At 44.6% G+C, this 16,248-nt stretch overlaps 1 protein-coding gene across 1 annotated transcript; it reads left to right on the plus strand.

Moving 5' to 3' along the window:
- Positions 1–1,792: 1,792 nt before the first annotated feature.
- On the plus strand, positions 1,793–15,877 carry LOC148517017 (AMMECR1-like protein). Its single transcript, XM_088479265.1, has 7 exons — positions 1,793–2,085; positions 4,850–4,960; positions 5,397–5,511; positions 7,304–7,394; positions 9,053–9,342; positions 10,727–10,816; positions 15,815–15,877. Exons 1-7 carry the CDS (start codon positions 1,802–1,804, stop codon positions 15,875–15,877), a joined length of 1,044 nt encoding a protein of 347 aa, XP_088335391.1. The 5' UTR covers positions 1,793–1,801.
- The last annotated feature ends 371 nt before the right edge of the window (positions 15,878–16,248 follow it).

Raw genomic sequence — 16,248 nt, forward strand, 5'->3', positions numbered from 1 at the left:
TATATTTTTTTTTTTTACACTGAAGTACCAAAAGTCATGGGATAGAACCTAGTATCGTGTAGTACCTCCTCTACCCCAGCGAAGTGCAGCCACTTGATGTGGCACCAATTCCAGAAGTGGATGGAAGACCTCTGGAGAGATGTTGACCCTTGCCATCTGTATAGCTTCCCACAGCTCCCTAATATTAGTAGATGCAGAATCTTGAACGTGAATGTACCTCTCCACCATGTTCCATAAATGCTCCATTTGTCAGATCTCTCCAGAATTCTCCTTGAACAAATTCTAAGTAACTTGGGACCAATGACACTGTGTGGGGAGGTACATGAAAGTCAAGCAATGCAAAGTAGCTGTTACCAGTCAATAACGTGTTCACATGGATCAGCTGACTAAACCTATTCCACGTGAACTCGCCCCACACTATTATGGATCCACTGCCAGCCTGCACTGTGCCTTGTTGACATCTGGGGTCCATGACCTCATGGGGTCTGTGCCACACTCGAACCCTACCATCAGTGTGAAACAACTGGAACCGAAACTCATCGGACCAAGCCACATGTTGCCAGACCGCCAGGGTCCAATTAGCAACGTCACAAGCCCGGGTGAGGCTCTGTGTCGTAGTGTTAACAGGGGCACTCTGGTGGGTCTTCTGCTCCCATGGAAGCTAAAGAATGCATTGACCTGCTGGATTTGTGTGTGGTACCTCCTGCATTGAATGTGGAAGTGATTTGAGTCAGTGTCGCTTGTCTGTTACCAGGGACAATTCTGGCCAGATGCTGCTGGTCACAATCAGTAAGCACCTGCGGTCAGCCACTGCACCGTCCGCGGTGGGTGGCCTTCCATGAGATATTCTTGGTACACACGTAACACCGTATATCAAGGAATTTTTAATGTCTGCGCAACTTCGGAAATGGAATGTCCTATCCATCAGGCACACAATATCATGCCCTAGCTTGATTACATTTGGATATAAGTCAGTATTATGACACGCCTCTCAGATGTAACAGTACACGCCCATTTTACTGCAGCGCTCATAGGTGTTGCGCTCACAATCTCCCTGAAATTATTTTTCAAAAGTAGGCAAGTATGGGCTTAAAAAGAGCAAAAGAAGCAAAGTATTCCTATGGTGGGGCACTCTCGGATTAATCAGTACAGACACTGTGATCTCTAGTGACCATACAAATCCTTTAAAATATATGAGAGAAATATGTAAATCAAAAACTAAACTATATAATTATTAAAAATGTATGTGCTCCACAATAATCCTACTATCTATCAACTGGTTCATTCACTTATTAGTAACCCTTCTTTGTCTGGGTATCTCCCGATCAATATATAAGTAGGTTAATAATATATTAGATCAAATCTCTGTTTGAAAGCTGCTGTGATAGTGATCAAATAGTATCTCATATGGTTTCTTTAGGAAAATTTGGAACCAGACAGCGCTCAATGATTCCTGTCTAGTAAATACCGTATTATGAGCTCATGAACTATTGATCACAGTAATACGTGATGGATTAGTTTAAACATGGTGTGGTACTAAATCCCAATAGACCAGCTATCCATCCCACATACTCAGGAGTATCACAATTGGCTGTACTTTGCCATCCAGTAGACTCACTTTCTTGTGCCAGACAGCGCTCAATATTCGCTCCTGTCTTGTAAATACCCAAGCATGAGCTGATGGAATTTAGTGTAACCAACGAGGTTACACTACACTACTATGAGAGACATGAACATATATTGTTCTCCTCTTGTGCCATTAACGTTTGTCCTTGTTGTTACTTGCAGGCTGCCTCACAGCATGGGGAAGAGGCGCCGGGTTCCCACTGCAGACACCAAACCATCTGCAGGCTGCTCTGATGGGAAAAAGCCTAAACCTTGTCCATCTCCTGCAGGCAGCGTTCTGCCCCCTGAGGACAAGGTGGTGGTTCCGGATGACCTCACTCTAGGAGCCAGTGGGACTACAAGTGACAGGCAGCAGCTGGTGGTAACGCCTGAAATGGGCATCCACTGTTTCGATGTTCTGTATTGCCACCTACATGGATTGCCACAGCCACGTTTGCCACATTTCATTGATGATCCCTAGTAAGTGTTCTGGTTCTAGTTATAGCTACTTGCCTAAGACACAGGATGATGGACAACTGAATCTCTCTTTTGTTCTGTTATAAATCTTTGTAAAGAGCATATTTCTATCATCAACTACAGAGCTGCATCCACCAAGGGGAGACCTTGCTATTTAGTAATCTGTTGCTGGGTGGAATAAGAGCTATACAGGGCTATGCAGTCCCTTAGAATAGCCTACTGTAATAATATACTAGCATTGAATATCCACATGTTGAATTAAGGTTAAAATATGGAGATTGAGGTGTAGTCAGGGGCGCCAAGAGGTGGGGGGAGGCGGGTACTATTTACCCGAGCCCGTGCTTCCTGCGGGGCCCGGCGCCGCCCCCCCTCCCTTCTCCCTCCCTGTGTGCTGAGCTGCAGTAGGAGACAGCTCGTGGCTCTCTTGCCTGTGGGGGGGAGGGAGCGATCACACAGATCGCTCACCTCCTGGCTTTGCACCGGGCTGAGGGGCTCACAGCGCCCCCGTCCCCAGCTTTGCGGCTCTGCAAAAGTGTGTTGGGGTTTTTTTTTTGCTCAAGGGGGAGTGGCCACACCTACCGCGATCAGGCCACGCCACTTGGGCTCGGCAGGGCTCTCTATGCCCCTGGGTGTAGTTATAACATGTGGCCAGTAATAGTAAGCCTGCTTACCTCATCATAGTGTAACAAAGTAGGATCCTAATGATGTACGGGCTGTGGTAGTGTATAATGAGGTGTATGTGTACTGTATAATAGATGTTTTAAAAGGACTTATTAGTAAATTACTCCCCATAATGTTATAGCAACTTTTTTTTTTTTCCCTCATTGCCAGGCGGAACCTGCCGTGCATGGCTGCCATGAGTCTTTCAGGCCAAGTACTAGGATGGGCATGGCCAAATGTTTGGGGCATGCTGAAGCCCTGTTGTGAATACTGGGCACTTCATTGTGGACCATTGCTGATGGCCACACCATCTTGAGGGCATGGGTGCACCTTCCTGGTAGCCTCAGACCCACAACAGGCTTGAGCATACCACACCAACCACCTACCACTTTTTGGGCACTGTCCTGCTGTCCTACACGCGGGTCGCAGTGTCCTGCAGGTGTGGAGGTCAGGAGGTCTCACACTCACCTGCTGCTCTTCTTAGTAGAGCAGCAATGAATGGTTGCCATGTGCATGGCATTTAAACCACAGAGAGGAAACGTGGGCAGCTTGGGAAGTACTGGGCATGCCCTCAGCTTGAAGAAAATTGGGAGTGTGAGGCATTCCACAAAGCCATGCCCTCCCTCTCCCACTGCAGTGCTATATGCTATTAAATTAGAGCTTTCAGTATATGCCTTTGCAGCAGCTTTGAAGGGCCAGCTCTGATTCATTAAACAGCTAAGGAGGCAAGCTCTGAGGCAATATATTCCTGCTACAAAGTGCAATATGCAGAACCATACATATGCGCAGAGCATTATCTGGCAACACGTCTAATATGTAGTGCTACACCTGTGCCGTAACTAATGTGCAGAGCCATATTCACAGCCAAAACTCTTCTGCACGGCCATATGTGTTGCTATAACATATGCAGCACCATACCCGGTGCCAAGAATAAATGTGCTCAGTCATATCTAATGCCAAAGCAAATCTGGTGACAAAATGATGAGCTTTATTCATATAGAAAGTAAAGGGACTAGGAAGTGAGAAAACATATGAACCATCTTAAACATAAATGGAAATAATGCAAGTACAATAAATATTCAGGAAAAACAAACACAGCATGATATGGCTTATTATTAATAATAATTAATATACAATACTCTGCAAAAGGATGTAATTGTGTGTATTACTCACTTATGCTATATATACAGCCTATATAATAAGAATATCACATTCTATAAACACAACCAGATAATTTCCACCTTAAAGGGAGCAAAATAATGACCCAATAGGGGCTGAGAGCAAATCAATCTTTTGGTATTAATTGTTGTTATTTGTTTGCATAAGTATGCCTAAAGTGTGCTTTTATGTCACACACACACTTTGCCTATAGAAAGCACACTTGAATATAGGGGCTGATTCAGCATTGCTTGTATGTGCAATGCTGAACGCAGATTCCTGATTTTCAGGAATCTGCGCGTGCGCAGGACCCTTACCGTGAATGTGCAGAATGGGTTCTGCGTGGTCGCACGCAGCCCCTTCTATGGCTCTGCCTGATTGACAGGCAGATGCATTTAAGGGGCAGTGCGGGGGTGGGGACGGCCGGTGTTCCCGAAAATGGGGGCCTGTCTGCCCCTTTTTCCAGGAGTGGCAATGCCAGAGGCTGCGTCTACGGCCGCAGTTCCCTGGCCTTGCAAGCCATCATGACCGATGGTTGCAATGGTAATCCGGTCACAGTGCTGGGATCGCAAATGCAGCACGGGGTGTCATAAAGGGGGGTGTCATACACCTCCTGCTGAATTTGCATATTAGCAGGGAAGGAATTGCAAAGCAGCTTGCGTGCAGCTTTGCAATTCCGTCCTAAGCTCAATCATCCCCATAGTAACTTATTTTTAGTTGTCATTTAAGGAAGATTAGATACCTCTTTATTGGGAGCTGCAACTAGCATGTATGGTCATTGTGAAAGTTCTGTTTTGATTTTAATTTAGATTTTATATTATTTGTATTATTTATTTATGTTATTATTCACTTCTATGCATTTATAGTTACTATGCATAGCAATGTTTGGATTTTGTTGTTTGTTTTATGTCAGTTTGATTTTTAATTTGTTCACCTTTCTCTTCTCCAGCCCTTTGTTTGTAACATGGAAGGTGGGAGATGAAAGACATCTACGTGGCTGTATTGGGACCTTCTCTGCCCTCAAACTAAACTCAGACCTCAGGGAGTTCAGCTTAAGCAGGTAAATGTATTTAAAAATATGTATTTTGCATATTAGGCACATACTAGGACTGTATACGTATTCTATATGTTCTAAGTGCTCAGTGCAGCTACTTACCTATTCCTTACCATGAGGCTATTGTCATACTAGTGCTTATGAAAGCTGTATATTCCCAGCTGCAATAACTAAAGATGGATGGTCAGAGGGTCTAATAATATATTTTATAGCTCCAAACAGGACATCATTCTATATATAAATCAGAAGATAATATGTGTGCCAAATTAATATTACATGTACAGTATAAAGAGTAAATGTTTTGCAAAATCCAACTTTAGTACCTTTCAAAATGCAAATATACTAAAATTCAAGTGTAAAGTACAATAATTAAACTGGATGCTTAGTGAAGATACACAAAACAGGCAGAGATTACTTAATATTATATTCTGTTACCCTGCAGTGCCCTAAAGGACAGCCGATTCCACCCAGTAGCACGTGAGGAGCTGCCCAAGCTATGGTGCTTCGTCTCACTATTGACCAACTTTGAAGACGTAGATAACTACTTGGACTGGGAGGTGAGATGCTCTTTGTGACCCTGAATCTAGTATCTGATGGAGGCAGTGTGCACCTCTGTAGTGTCTGATGGATGCAGTGTGCACCTCTGTAGTGTCTAATGGATGCAGTGTGCACCTCTGTAGTGTCTGATGGGTGCAGTGTGCACCTCTGTAGTGTCTGATGGGTGCAGTGTGCACCTCTGTAGTGTCTGATGGATGCAGTGTGCACCTCTGTAGTGTCTGATGGGTGCAGTGTGCACCTCTGTAGTGTCTGATGGATGCAGTGTGCACCTCTGTAGTGTCTGATGGGTGCAGCGTGCACCTCTGTAGTGTCTGATGGATGCAGTGTGCACCTCTGTAGTGTCTGATGGATGCAGCATGCACCTCTGTAGTGTCTGATGGGTGCAGCGTGCACCTCTGTAGTGTCTGATGGGTGCAGTGTGCACCTCTGTAGTGTCTGATGGAGGCAGTGTGCACCTCTGTAGTGTCTGATGGGTGCAGTGTGCACCTCTGCAGTGTCTGATGGATGCAGTGTGCACTTCTGCAGTGTCTGATGGATGCAGCGTGCACCTCTGTAGTGTCTGATGGGTGCAGTGTGCACCTCTCTAGTGTCCGATGAATGCAGTGTGCACCTCTGTAGTGTCCGATGGATGCAGCGTGCACCTCTGTAGTGTCTGATGGATGCAGCGTGCACCTCTGTAGTGTCTAATGGATGCAGCGTGCAACCCCGGTAAAGTGTCTGATGGGTGCAGTGTGCACCTCTGTAGTGTCTGATGGGTGCAGCATGCACCTCTGTAGTGTCTGATGGGTGCAGCGTGCACCTCTGTAGTGTCTGATGGGTGCAGTGTGCACCTCTGTAGTGTCTGATGGGTGCAGTGTGCACTTCTGTAGTGTCTGATGGGTGCAGCGTGCACCTCTGTAGTGTCTGATGGGTGCAGTGTGCACCTCTGTAGTGTCTGATGGATGCAACGTGCACCTCTGTAGTGTCTGATGGGTGCAACGTGCACCTCTGTAGTGTCTGATGGGTGCAGTGTGCACCTCTGTAGTGTCTGATGGGTGCAGTGTGCACCTCTGTAGTGTCTGATGGATGCAGCGTGCACCTCTGTAGTGTCTAATGGGTGCAGTGAAGTTTTCTGGCTAATCCTTTGTAGTATCTAGAGCATTTATTGAGCTGTTCTGTAATACCTAGAGCATGTAGTGGAACTCTCTAGTATATGCTGTGATATCTGGAGGATGTACTGCAGTGAGATCCTCTGTAATATCTGAAGACTATAGTGAAATTACTAAGTACCTGGAGAAACTATTGAGATCCTTTGGAGTATCAGGGTGATGTAATGAGATGCAGTATCTAGAGGAGGTAATAATATTATCTGTCATTCCTGGAGCATGTAGTTAGTTCCTCATATGTCTCTGGATGATGTAATGATCCTCTCTGTAGTATCTGTAGGATGTAGTGATACCCTTTATAGCATCTGGGAGATATATTGAACTTCTCTGTTACATATGGAAGATGTACTATGATACTCTTAAGTGTTTGGAAGATACATTGAGGCTCTGATAATTCTAAAGATGTGTTTTGGAAGTTACTTGTGGAGAAGAGACAGACATATTTTTTCTTAATCTATACCTACGTTTTATAGCCATTGTGTGACATCACTGGAGGAAATAGGACTTATGTGTGAGACCATTGGGGCAGGTTCTGTCCACTTGTATGACATCATATGAATTGGTGAAGACACATGCTTTGTACAAATGTATTATTATTTCTAATTTGAAAAATAAAAGTACAAATCCATTCCTTCCTTTATTTCAGGTTGGAGTTCATGGCATCTGGATAGAGTTTGTAAGTGAGCAGGGTGTAAAAGAAACAACCACCTACCTGCCAGAAGTAGCCATGGAACAAGGTGTGTCTTTCTCTTTGCCTCTATATAACTAGGAATGTTCCTGTTTGGCTAATTGCTGATTGTACCAACTGCATGTAATGTGTCAGTCCAGAGGTAATACATACAGGTAGAGGATACAGTATATGGAGCATGGCCCTGCTATAATACAAAGGTTAATAGGATACAGTATATGGAGCATGGCCCTGCTGTAATACAAAGGTTAATAGGATACAGTATATGGAGCATGGCCCTGCTGTAATACAAAGGTTAATAGGATACAGTATATGGAGTATGGCTCTGCTGTAATACAAAGGTTAATAGGATACAGTATATGGAGCATGGCCCTGCTGTAATACAAAGGTTAAAAGGATACAGTATATGGAGCATGGCCCTGCTGTAATACAAAGGTTAATAGGATACAGTATATGGAGCATGGCCCTGCTGTAATACAAAGGTCAATATGTTTTATGAGATATATTTGGAAACACCCTATTTTGTCTTGAGAATGTACACAATGGGCCTGATTCAGAGCCGCTCGTAAGCGGCCGCTCGTTCGTTCCGAGCGATGTTTGCCCAACTGCGCATGCGTACGGATCGTTGTATGCATGCGCTAACCAGTCAGTGCGGCCGAAATTCATGTGCTCGCAAAATAGCGAATGCCTGCTAATTTGATTGACAGAAAGAGGCGTATGTGGGTGGTAACAGGGGAAGGTGCTTGAAAACGGGGAGTGGAAATCAGAACGCAGGCGTGCTTAAAGGTCAAAACGGGCGTTTTATGGGTGTGCATATTTAAAACAGCAGCATCATTGACCACGTCACTGGGTTATTTTATAGGCAGAACTGCTCGCAAAATTGTGGTAGCAAACACCAGCCCCAAGAATAGCGAGCAGTTCATACCCTTGTCGATGTACTCAATTAATCTAATAAATAGCGGACATGACGTAGGATGCGAGCGGCCAGGGGGCGTATTTTTCAAAAAAACGAACGCAAGTTTTGTTCGCTCGTTCAGACCTAGAGGCGTGAACAGACCGCAAACAGCGAACGGTTCATTTGAATAGCCACCCCTTGTTTTAGAACGAACGACCGCAAATAGTGAGTGGCTCTGAATGAGGGCCAATGACCGAACAAACAGATTATCAGCATGAACCCAGGTAATACCTCATTTTCCATCTTGTCATGTAGTGATACAGTACTGTACTTACACACAAATATTCTGTATGTAACCATTGGTCACTAAAGGCAAATACAATATTTTTCTTTGTTAGAAAATATATGAAAAAAATAATAAAAATATGTGGAATGGAGGAATAAGATGGGAGCAAATTAGTATTATTTGAATAATGCCATTATGTTCTTTAAGTAACTCATTGAATCATCCATGTTATCCAAAAAATTCTATATTTTGTATTGTTGGCAAATTATTCCTCTCTTCTAGATGGTTACTTATTTATAAGGCCATGTTCCCATCTATACTTATCATGGTTTCATATGAGCACACAGCAAATACTCACATGAAAACATGGTTATTACAATTATTATTATATAGCAGAACACATACACTCTGGCTGAGTATAATAGTATACTGTGTACAGCTTACTGAGGGCTGGGGAGCCTCAGCACAAAGTGCAGAAACCATGTAGATTGCTGACGTGCCTGATGTCTGTCTGTGTACCCTCCAGGCTGGGATAAGACTCAGGCCATAGACTTCCTTCTCAGGAAAGGCGGCTTCAGAGCTCCTATTACTGACAACTTCAGGAAAACCATCAAGGTCACAAGGTACCACAGTGAGAAGGTGACTATCAGGTACCGGGAATACATGGCCTCCCACCAGCTCCCATTGCAAAGGAAGGAGTTAAAGAAGACCACCTGCCAGCCCCCACTGCATGGGAAGGAGGTGAAGAAGACCACCTGGGCATCGGCCATTAACACCTTCCTCCGGACATCTCTGCACTCTGTGTTCCCTTGGCCTGTATTCTCTTATGGCTTCTCTCATTTGATTCCCTGCTAATATTTATGGTATACCAATGCCTATTATAGTATTTTAGCTTGTTCTCATTTTTACCTGCATATTTATCATTGTCATATTGTTGTCATATATATCTGCATATTTATCATTGTAATTTTTCCTATAATTGCTGATATACTACTGCTTATCCTAGTGTGTCATTAAACCTTCTACTGTATATTGCATTTGTGCAGTTGAATCAGTTATCATTGTCCCCATTGCATCTGATACTACTGTCCCCATGGAATATATCTCAAGTATTTGCCATATAATTGTTTTACCATTGTCTTGTCACCCTTATATACCAGCATCTCTCTCCTCCACCATTTCCCCCATGTATACCTGCTGGTTCTTCTTCCTCTTCCCAAACTTCTTCCACCTCCTTCTAGTCTCCTCTTCCTCCTGTTGCCCCTATCTCTGTTCCTCTGTTTCCTCTCCTTCCCTATGCAATCCCCCCCCATTGTCAGTCATATCTCTTCACTGCCCCTCCCCACCCCTACTTCCCCCTCACTAAACCTCACACCCACCCATCTTCCCCATACACCTCTTCCTATCTCCTCTCACTGAGCTCTGTCTTAGCCCCCACTGGCAGTTTTTCCTCCCTACTCAAGCCCCCACTCTGTCCCAATGCTTTCCTTATCTCTGTACCCCAAATCTAGCATACTGCAATGCACCAGCAATAGTGAAAATCTCATCCACATCCCTCCCCTCCATCCTCCCCCTCTCTACTGTGTCCTCTAAAATGCCGGGTCTGTCTGTAACAAACTGTCACCTATCCACAACCTTTTCATTTCCAACTTACTGAACATCTTCGTCATCACCGTATCCTGGATATCTCCATCTGACTCTGCATTTCCTGCTGCCCTGTCCTCTATTGCCACAACAGTACATGTTAAAGGATTTATTGGTCTTTGTGGACAACATGACTTCCTTGATTTCATTGCCTAACGCTGTATCATTCAGCAGCAAGTTTAGGGATTTCCATTGACCATCGATACCATCAGTGGTAAACCTTTGACGGGTAACTACCGTCAAAGGTTTACCACTGATGGTTGATGGTTTTGCCATCTATGGCACATCTGTTTGGCAGAGAGGACTTGGCCACATACTGTACACAAGCAGCTTTCATTCTTTTCCAAGGATGAGAAATTATACATTTTCTATTCTTTATTTAATGAGTGTAACTTAGGAGGAGATAATGTATTAACTCATATATTATGGCATTGCCCAAATACAATGACTAATAAACTATAGCAAGCAATAAGGTCCAGCAAACATAAGAGTAAAACATGTCCATGTCTTTCTCTCATATGGTCTCTGTAACGTTTGCGCTTGCTGTTACTCTCAGGCTGTCTCAGTGTATGGGGAAGATACGCCACGAATCCACGTCAGACAGCGACCCATCACCAAGCTGCTCTGGAGTGAAGAGGAGAAAGCTGTGACCATCTCCTGCAGGATCAGCCCCCAGTCCCATATAACAGCCAGCCCCCTGATGATACAGTGTTGGGCCCGGGTGTCCTCACTCCATTCTCAGGAACCAGCGAGACCACAAGCAGCAGGGAATAGTTGGCGGTGACAGCATGGGCTTCTATGGGCTTCTACTGCTATAGTGTCACCTGCATGGCTTCCTACAGCAACGTCTGCACCATTTTACCAATGATCAATAGTAAGTGTTATATAGTCCTATGTAGCCATATATCCATACCTAAGACAGAGGATGATAGAGAACGCAGCACCCATCATCCTCATAGAGCGCTTTGTTCTGTTGCTAAACTGTGCAAAATGCAGTTTCCTATCAGCCGAACAGCTGCATCCACCTAGGGGAGACCTTACTCTTAAGTAATGTGCTGCTGGGAGGATTAAGAGGTATACAGGGGTATATAGCTCCTTACAGAAAACTACATTAATAACATATTAGTACTAGGGGTGAGCGGGTTTGGATTTCTGAAATCCGAACCCCCCCGAGCCCCCCCGATCCGAGGCCGATCCGAGTCAGGCTCGACTTTTCCCGCCTGACTCGGATCTGAAATCGAGGCAAAACGTCATCATCCTGCCTTCCGGTTCTCGCGGGTTTTGGATCCTACATAAGGCACCCGCGTCGGCGCCATTTTCTCACTCGGCTGTGGACAGTGAAGAGGGAGGGTGGGAGTTAGGGCTGGCTGGGCTGTGTAGTGTAGTGTAGTGCAGTGTAGTGTTGTGCTGTGCTGTGCTGCGCTGTGCTGCTGTTGTCAATAGGGGCTGTGTCCACTCCTTCAAAGTCCATAGGGGCTGACTGGACTGTGTTGTGCAGTCAGTTGTCCATAGGGGCTGTGTCCACTCCAAAGTCCTGTGCAGTTTCCCAGTCCTAAAGGGGTGCTGTAGTGTTGTCCAGGGGGTGCTCTGTCCATCAGGGGTGCTCCCCCCAAGTGCAAAAAAAATAAATATTTTTTCTGTGTTTGTGAATTGTGTGCACTGTGGCTGCACGTGCACCAACAAAGGAGCGGCGCCAAGCGTGCGCCTGTGTCCCATAAGTAAAAGGCCGGCTGGCTTGTCCGTAAAGGGTGCTGTAACCCCCAAAGGGCACTCCAAACAAAATAAAAATATATATTTTTTTGTGTTTGTGAATTGTGCGCGCAGTAGCCGCACGTGCATCAACAAAGTAGTGCCAAGCATGCGCCTGTGTCCCATAAATAAAGGGCCGTCTGGATTGACCGCTAAAGGGTGCTGTAACCCCCAAAGGGCACTCCAAACAAAATAAAAAAATGTTTTCTGTGTTTGTGAATTGTGTGCACTGTGGCTGCACGTGCATCAACAAAGGAGCAGTTCCAAGCGTGCACCTGTGTCCCATATGTAAAAGGCCGGCTGGCTTGTCCGTTACAGGGTGCTGTAACCCCCAAAGGGTACTCCAAACAAAATAAAAAAATATTTTCTGTGTTTGTGAATTGTGTGGGCTGTAGCTGCACGTGCATCAACAAAGGAGCAGCGCCAAGTGTGTCCTGTGTCCCACAAAGTGCACTAGTCTCCAACAAAAATAAAAAATTATTTTCTGTGTTTGTGTGCGCCTTAGCCGCACGTATATATCAATATAACATAAATGGAGGACCAAACTTTCTCCGATAAAAATAAAATAGGGAAAGATCAAGAACCACTTCCTCCTAGTGCTGAAGCTGCTGCCACTAGTCATGACATAGACGATAACATGCCATCAACGTCGTCTGCCAAGGCCGATGCCCAATGTCATAGTAGAGGGCACATACAATCCCAAATGACAAAGTTCAGGAAAATTACCTTGAAAAAAACATTTAAATCATCTGAAGAGAAACGTAAACTTGCCAATATGCCATTTATGACACGGAGTGGCAAGGAATGGCTAAGGTCTTTCCCTATGTTCATGACTAGTGGTTCAGCTTCACATGACGATGGAAGCCCTCCTCCCACTAAAAAAAGTGAAACGAGTTAAGCTGGCAAAAGCACAGCGAGAACTGTGCGTTATAAGAAGATATCACAAATCCCCAAGGAGAGTCCAAGTGTGGTGGTTGCGATGCCTGACCTTCCCAGCACTGGACGGGAAGAGGTGGCTCTTTCCACCAATTGCAGGCCCCCTGCAAGTGCTGAAAGTTGCACCCACAGTCCACTTGCTGATATGCAAATTGAAGATGTCATTGTTGAAGTACAACAGGATGAGGATACTGGTGTAGCTGGCGCTGAGGAGGAAGTTGGCGAGGAGGATTCTGATGGTGATGTGGTTTGTTTAAATCAGGCTCCGGGGGAGACAGTTGTTGTCCGTGGGATGAAAAAGCCCATCACGGTCATGCCTGGGCAGAAGACCAAACATTCCACCTCTTTGGTCTGGCAATATTTCTATCCAAATCCGGACAACAACTGTCTTGCCATATGTACCATATGTAAAGGTGAAATAAGTAGGGGTAGGGACGTTAACCACCTAGGAACATCCTCCCTTATACGGCACCTGCAGCGCGTTCATAAAAAGTTACTGTCAAGTTCAGAAACTTTGGCTAAGACCGTAAGCAGTCCAGGGACACCTAAATCCCTTTTTCCTGTTTTATCCAAGGAATCGGTGGATGAGGAGGATGAGGATGAGGATGACATTTTCGGAGCTTGACTGCGGGGGCATTCGCCATCTTCAGATTATTATTAGCAGATGGTGCTTCTGATGGGAAGCCACTGCCAGAGTGCAGCCCGCACATGGACTGCAACTGGCTCTCTGGGGCTGGCGGACTTTACCAGGGGGCTGCAGCCCCTAGAAAAAAACTGCCGCTGGTAAGAACAATTTTCTCTTGTTAAAAAAGGAGGATAAAAGTTGCTTATTGATTTTATAACTAGACCCCATAATCACAGTGTATATTTATTGTGTATAGGCCTCTGACTGCAGTGCTGTGTTAATAATTAACAATCTGAAGGTCCCTACACACTAGACAATTTTTTGAATGATATGGTCGATTCCGACGCATCAGAACGTCAAATCGTCAAGTGTATATGCACTATGCGTGCTCCCACTGTGTCGTCCGTCACATCTTCAGATGTTCTCTTCATGCAGCTCAATCTGTCAATCTCGTTAACGATTCCCCGCAGATCTTGCAGTGTGTACACTCTACCAGATGACCAGGCGATATGTTAACATTATATAGTTAACGATCTAACCACCAAATAATGCACAATATATCTTTGGTCATTTGTTAGACTGCACAGTGTGTATGCCCTAGATTGTTTGTCCGGGAGTTCAAGGGAATTTGTTGACGTCATTGCATCGTTTGCAAGTCGTCTAGTCTGTACCAAGTTTGAGGGTCACATCACCTTTGTGTTTGACCTACCTCTTTTCCACCAAAAACCCGGGTCCGACCTGGGTTTTCAGACATGGTTCCGACCCAGGTCAGACACCATTTACACAGTACCATTGATCTGGGTTATTCTCAGTTCAGCCTCGTTCACATTGAACCTGGGTCTGCCCTGCTAAACTTGTGAGGTCATAAAAAGTGGGTGGTGACTGCTCCATAACCACCAATCAGCTCATTTTAGGCATGACCCAGGTCGGATAACCCAGGTTGCGCCATTTACACTGCACCATTACCCAGGTCCATCCTGGGCCCGACTCTGGTAGCTACCTGGGTTGGATTGCCGGGTCACTTGACCCTGGTTATTTTTCAGGGACCCTTTTACACTGAGCTGCAACCCGAGTAAACCCAGCAAAAACCCAGGTTTATGCTCTGGTGTAAAAGGGGTATAATGAAGTCATAGTTCTAGTGTATCATTTAGCAGTATTACATGGGGAAACTCATCTGCTTTCATTTGTTGTTTTTATAGGCAAACATCTTTAGCCATTACATACCTATTTGTATTCTATAAAATCGTCTGTGCCTGTCCTACAAGTTCTGGAAATAAATGAATAGATTGGGTCTTGGGTTTACACCACACAACTCAATGCTAGAAAAGTGACCTATATAAGTTCTCCGTGACCTCCTCCTGCCCTCGCTTTGCATGCAGGTCCGACGTGCGATATCATCAGCAGGGGCCATGCTGCCGTTCTGTCACTGCCAGCATTGGCAAGTGTGCATGCCGCTCACGATATCGCACTGGGAACACTTTGTCTAGTGTGTACCCAGCTTAGGAGGCTTGTGATGAAAAAATGTATTCCCACTCTTCATTTAAGTCTATTTCCACCACAGCATTTGGTACCACTTGAACCACATGTCCAATACAAACACCTCCATCAGAATATTAGCGGTCAGCATTTAGAGTGGATAGGAGGGCTGGAAAGGGCTGCATCCAATATCTTTCCCTATTTAATTTAGCCCTGGGCCGCCTTCTCTTCGTCCTGGACAGTTTTTCATGAGGATTAATATAGGTAATATAAAAGTGGTATTTTCATGGATGATGCACTTCTCCATAAATCTGATCCCAAACATTGCAAAATAACCTTTCATTGATGGCTCAGGTTGGATTTCTGTTGGAGTTATCTATTAGTATAAAAAGAACATATTCCCTCTGTATCATCTGAACAATTTGCAAATTGACACTATCAGTGTCAGACAAGGGCATGAAGGGACCACTGGGGGAATGCAATGATAGGGGCCCATACTTAGGGGTGTGGCCAACCTTGGCTAACCATTAAAGAGTGCATTGGCTTGGCCCCTTTAAAAATATATATATAGTAAATAATGCTGGTGCACGCATGGTAATGTACCAGATTAATTACAGCAATGCATTGTAGAAAATACATCATAATCCTGCGCAGTATAATGTAATATATGTATAATGTATAATTCAAGTGCACAGTCTGGAACCTACTCCCTAGTAGAAGGGTGGGCCCTCAGCCAGTGAGCCCCACCGGGGGTTTCCACCGTAACTCTGTGGACCAGTCTGACACTGCAATTTATGTCAAATGGGTAGGTGAAGTTCTTAACTATTTAAGACTAGTAACACCTAAGATCTATTTCAGCCAGCTATCCCAATGATTTCTAAGAGGGCAGCTAAGAAAAGTAACTATCAGATACACGACTAAGATGTACGCAACTTGCTTTTTAAAGATGGAGAGAAAAAAGAAACCTATGTGCAATTGTTGCCTTAAACAAAGGACATTGGGACATCAACTGAACCTCTACACCTGCACCCAAATAGAAGATTGATATATTGTTGAAATATTTATTTTAGGACCAGATTGAGCCATACAATTGTAATACCCCTAATCTGGGTGAACGTAAGAATGGGGGTTTAGGTTCTTCTTGGGTACAGAGAGGTAAAGAGGTAAGTATGCAACGGTTTGGAAGAAGAACTATTTTGTATTTTATTACAACCAAAAGAGATTATAACATATCGAATTGCATTCTTGCTCTAGTAGCTACAAGTTCAATCACATCAACTTTTGCAACAATA

The sequence above is a fragment of the Taudactylus pleione genome, unplaced genomic scaffold (genome assembly GCF_031769625.1).
Source record: "Taudactylus pleione unplaced genomic scaffold, aTauple2 ptg000229l, whole genome shotgun sequence".
In the NCBI taxonomy this organism is placed as follows: Eukaryota; Metazoa; Chordata; class Amphibia; order Anura; family Myobatrachidae; genus Taudactylus; species Taudactylus pleione.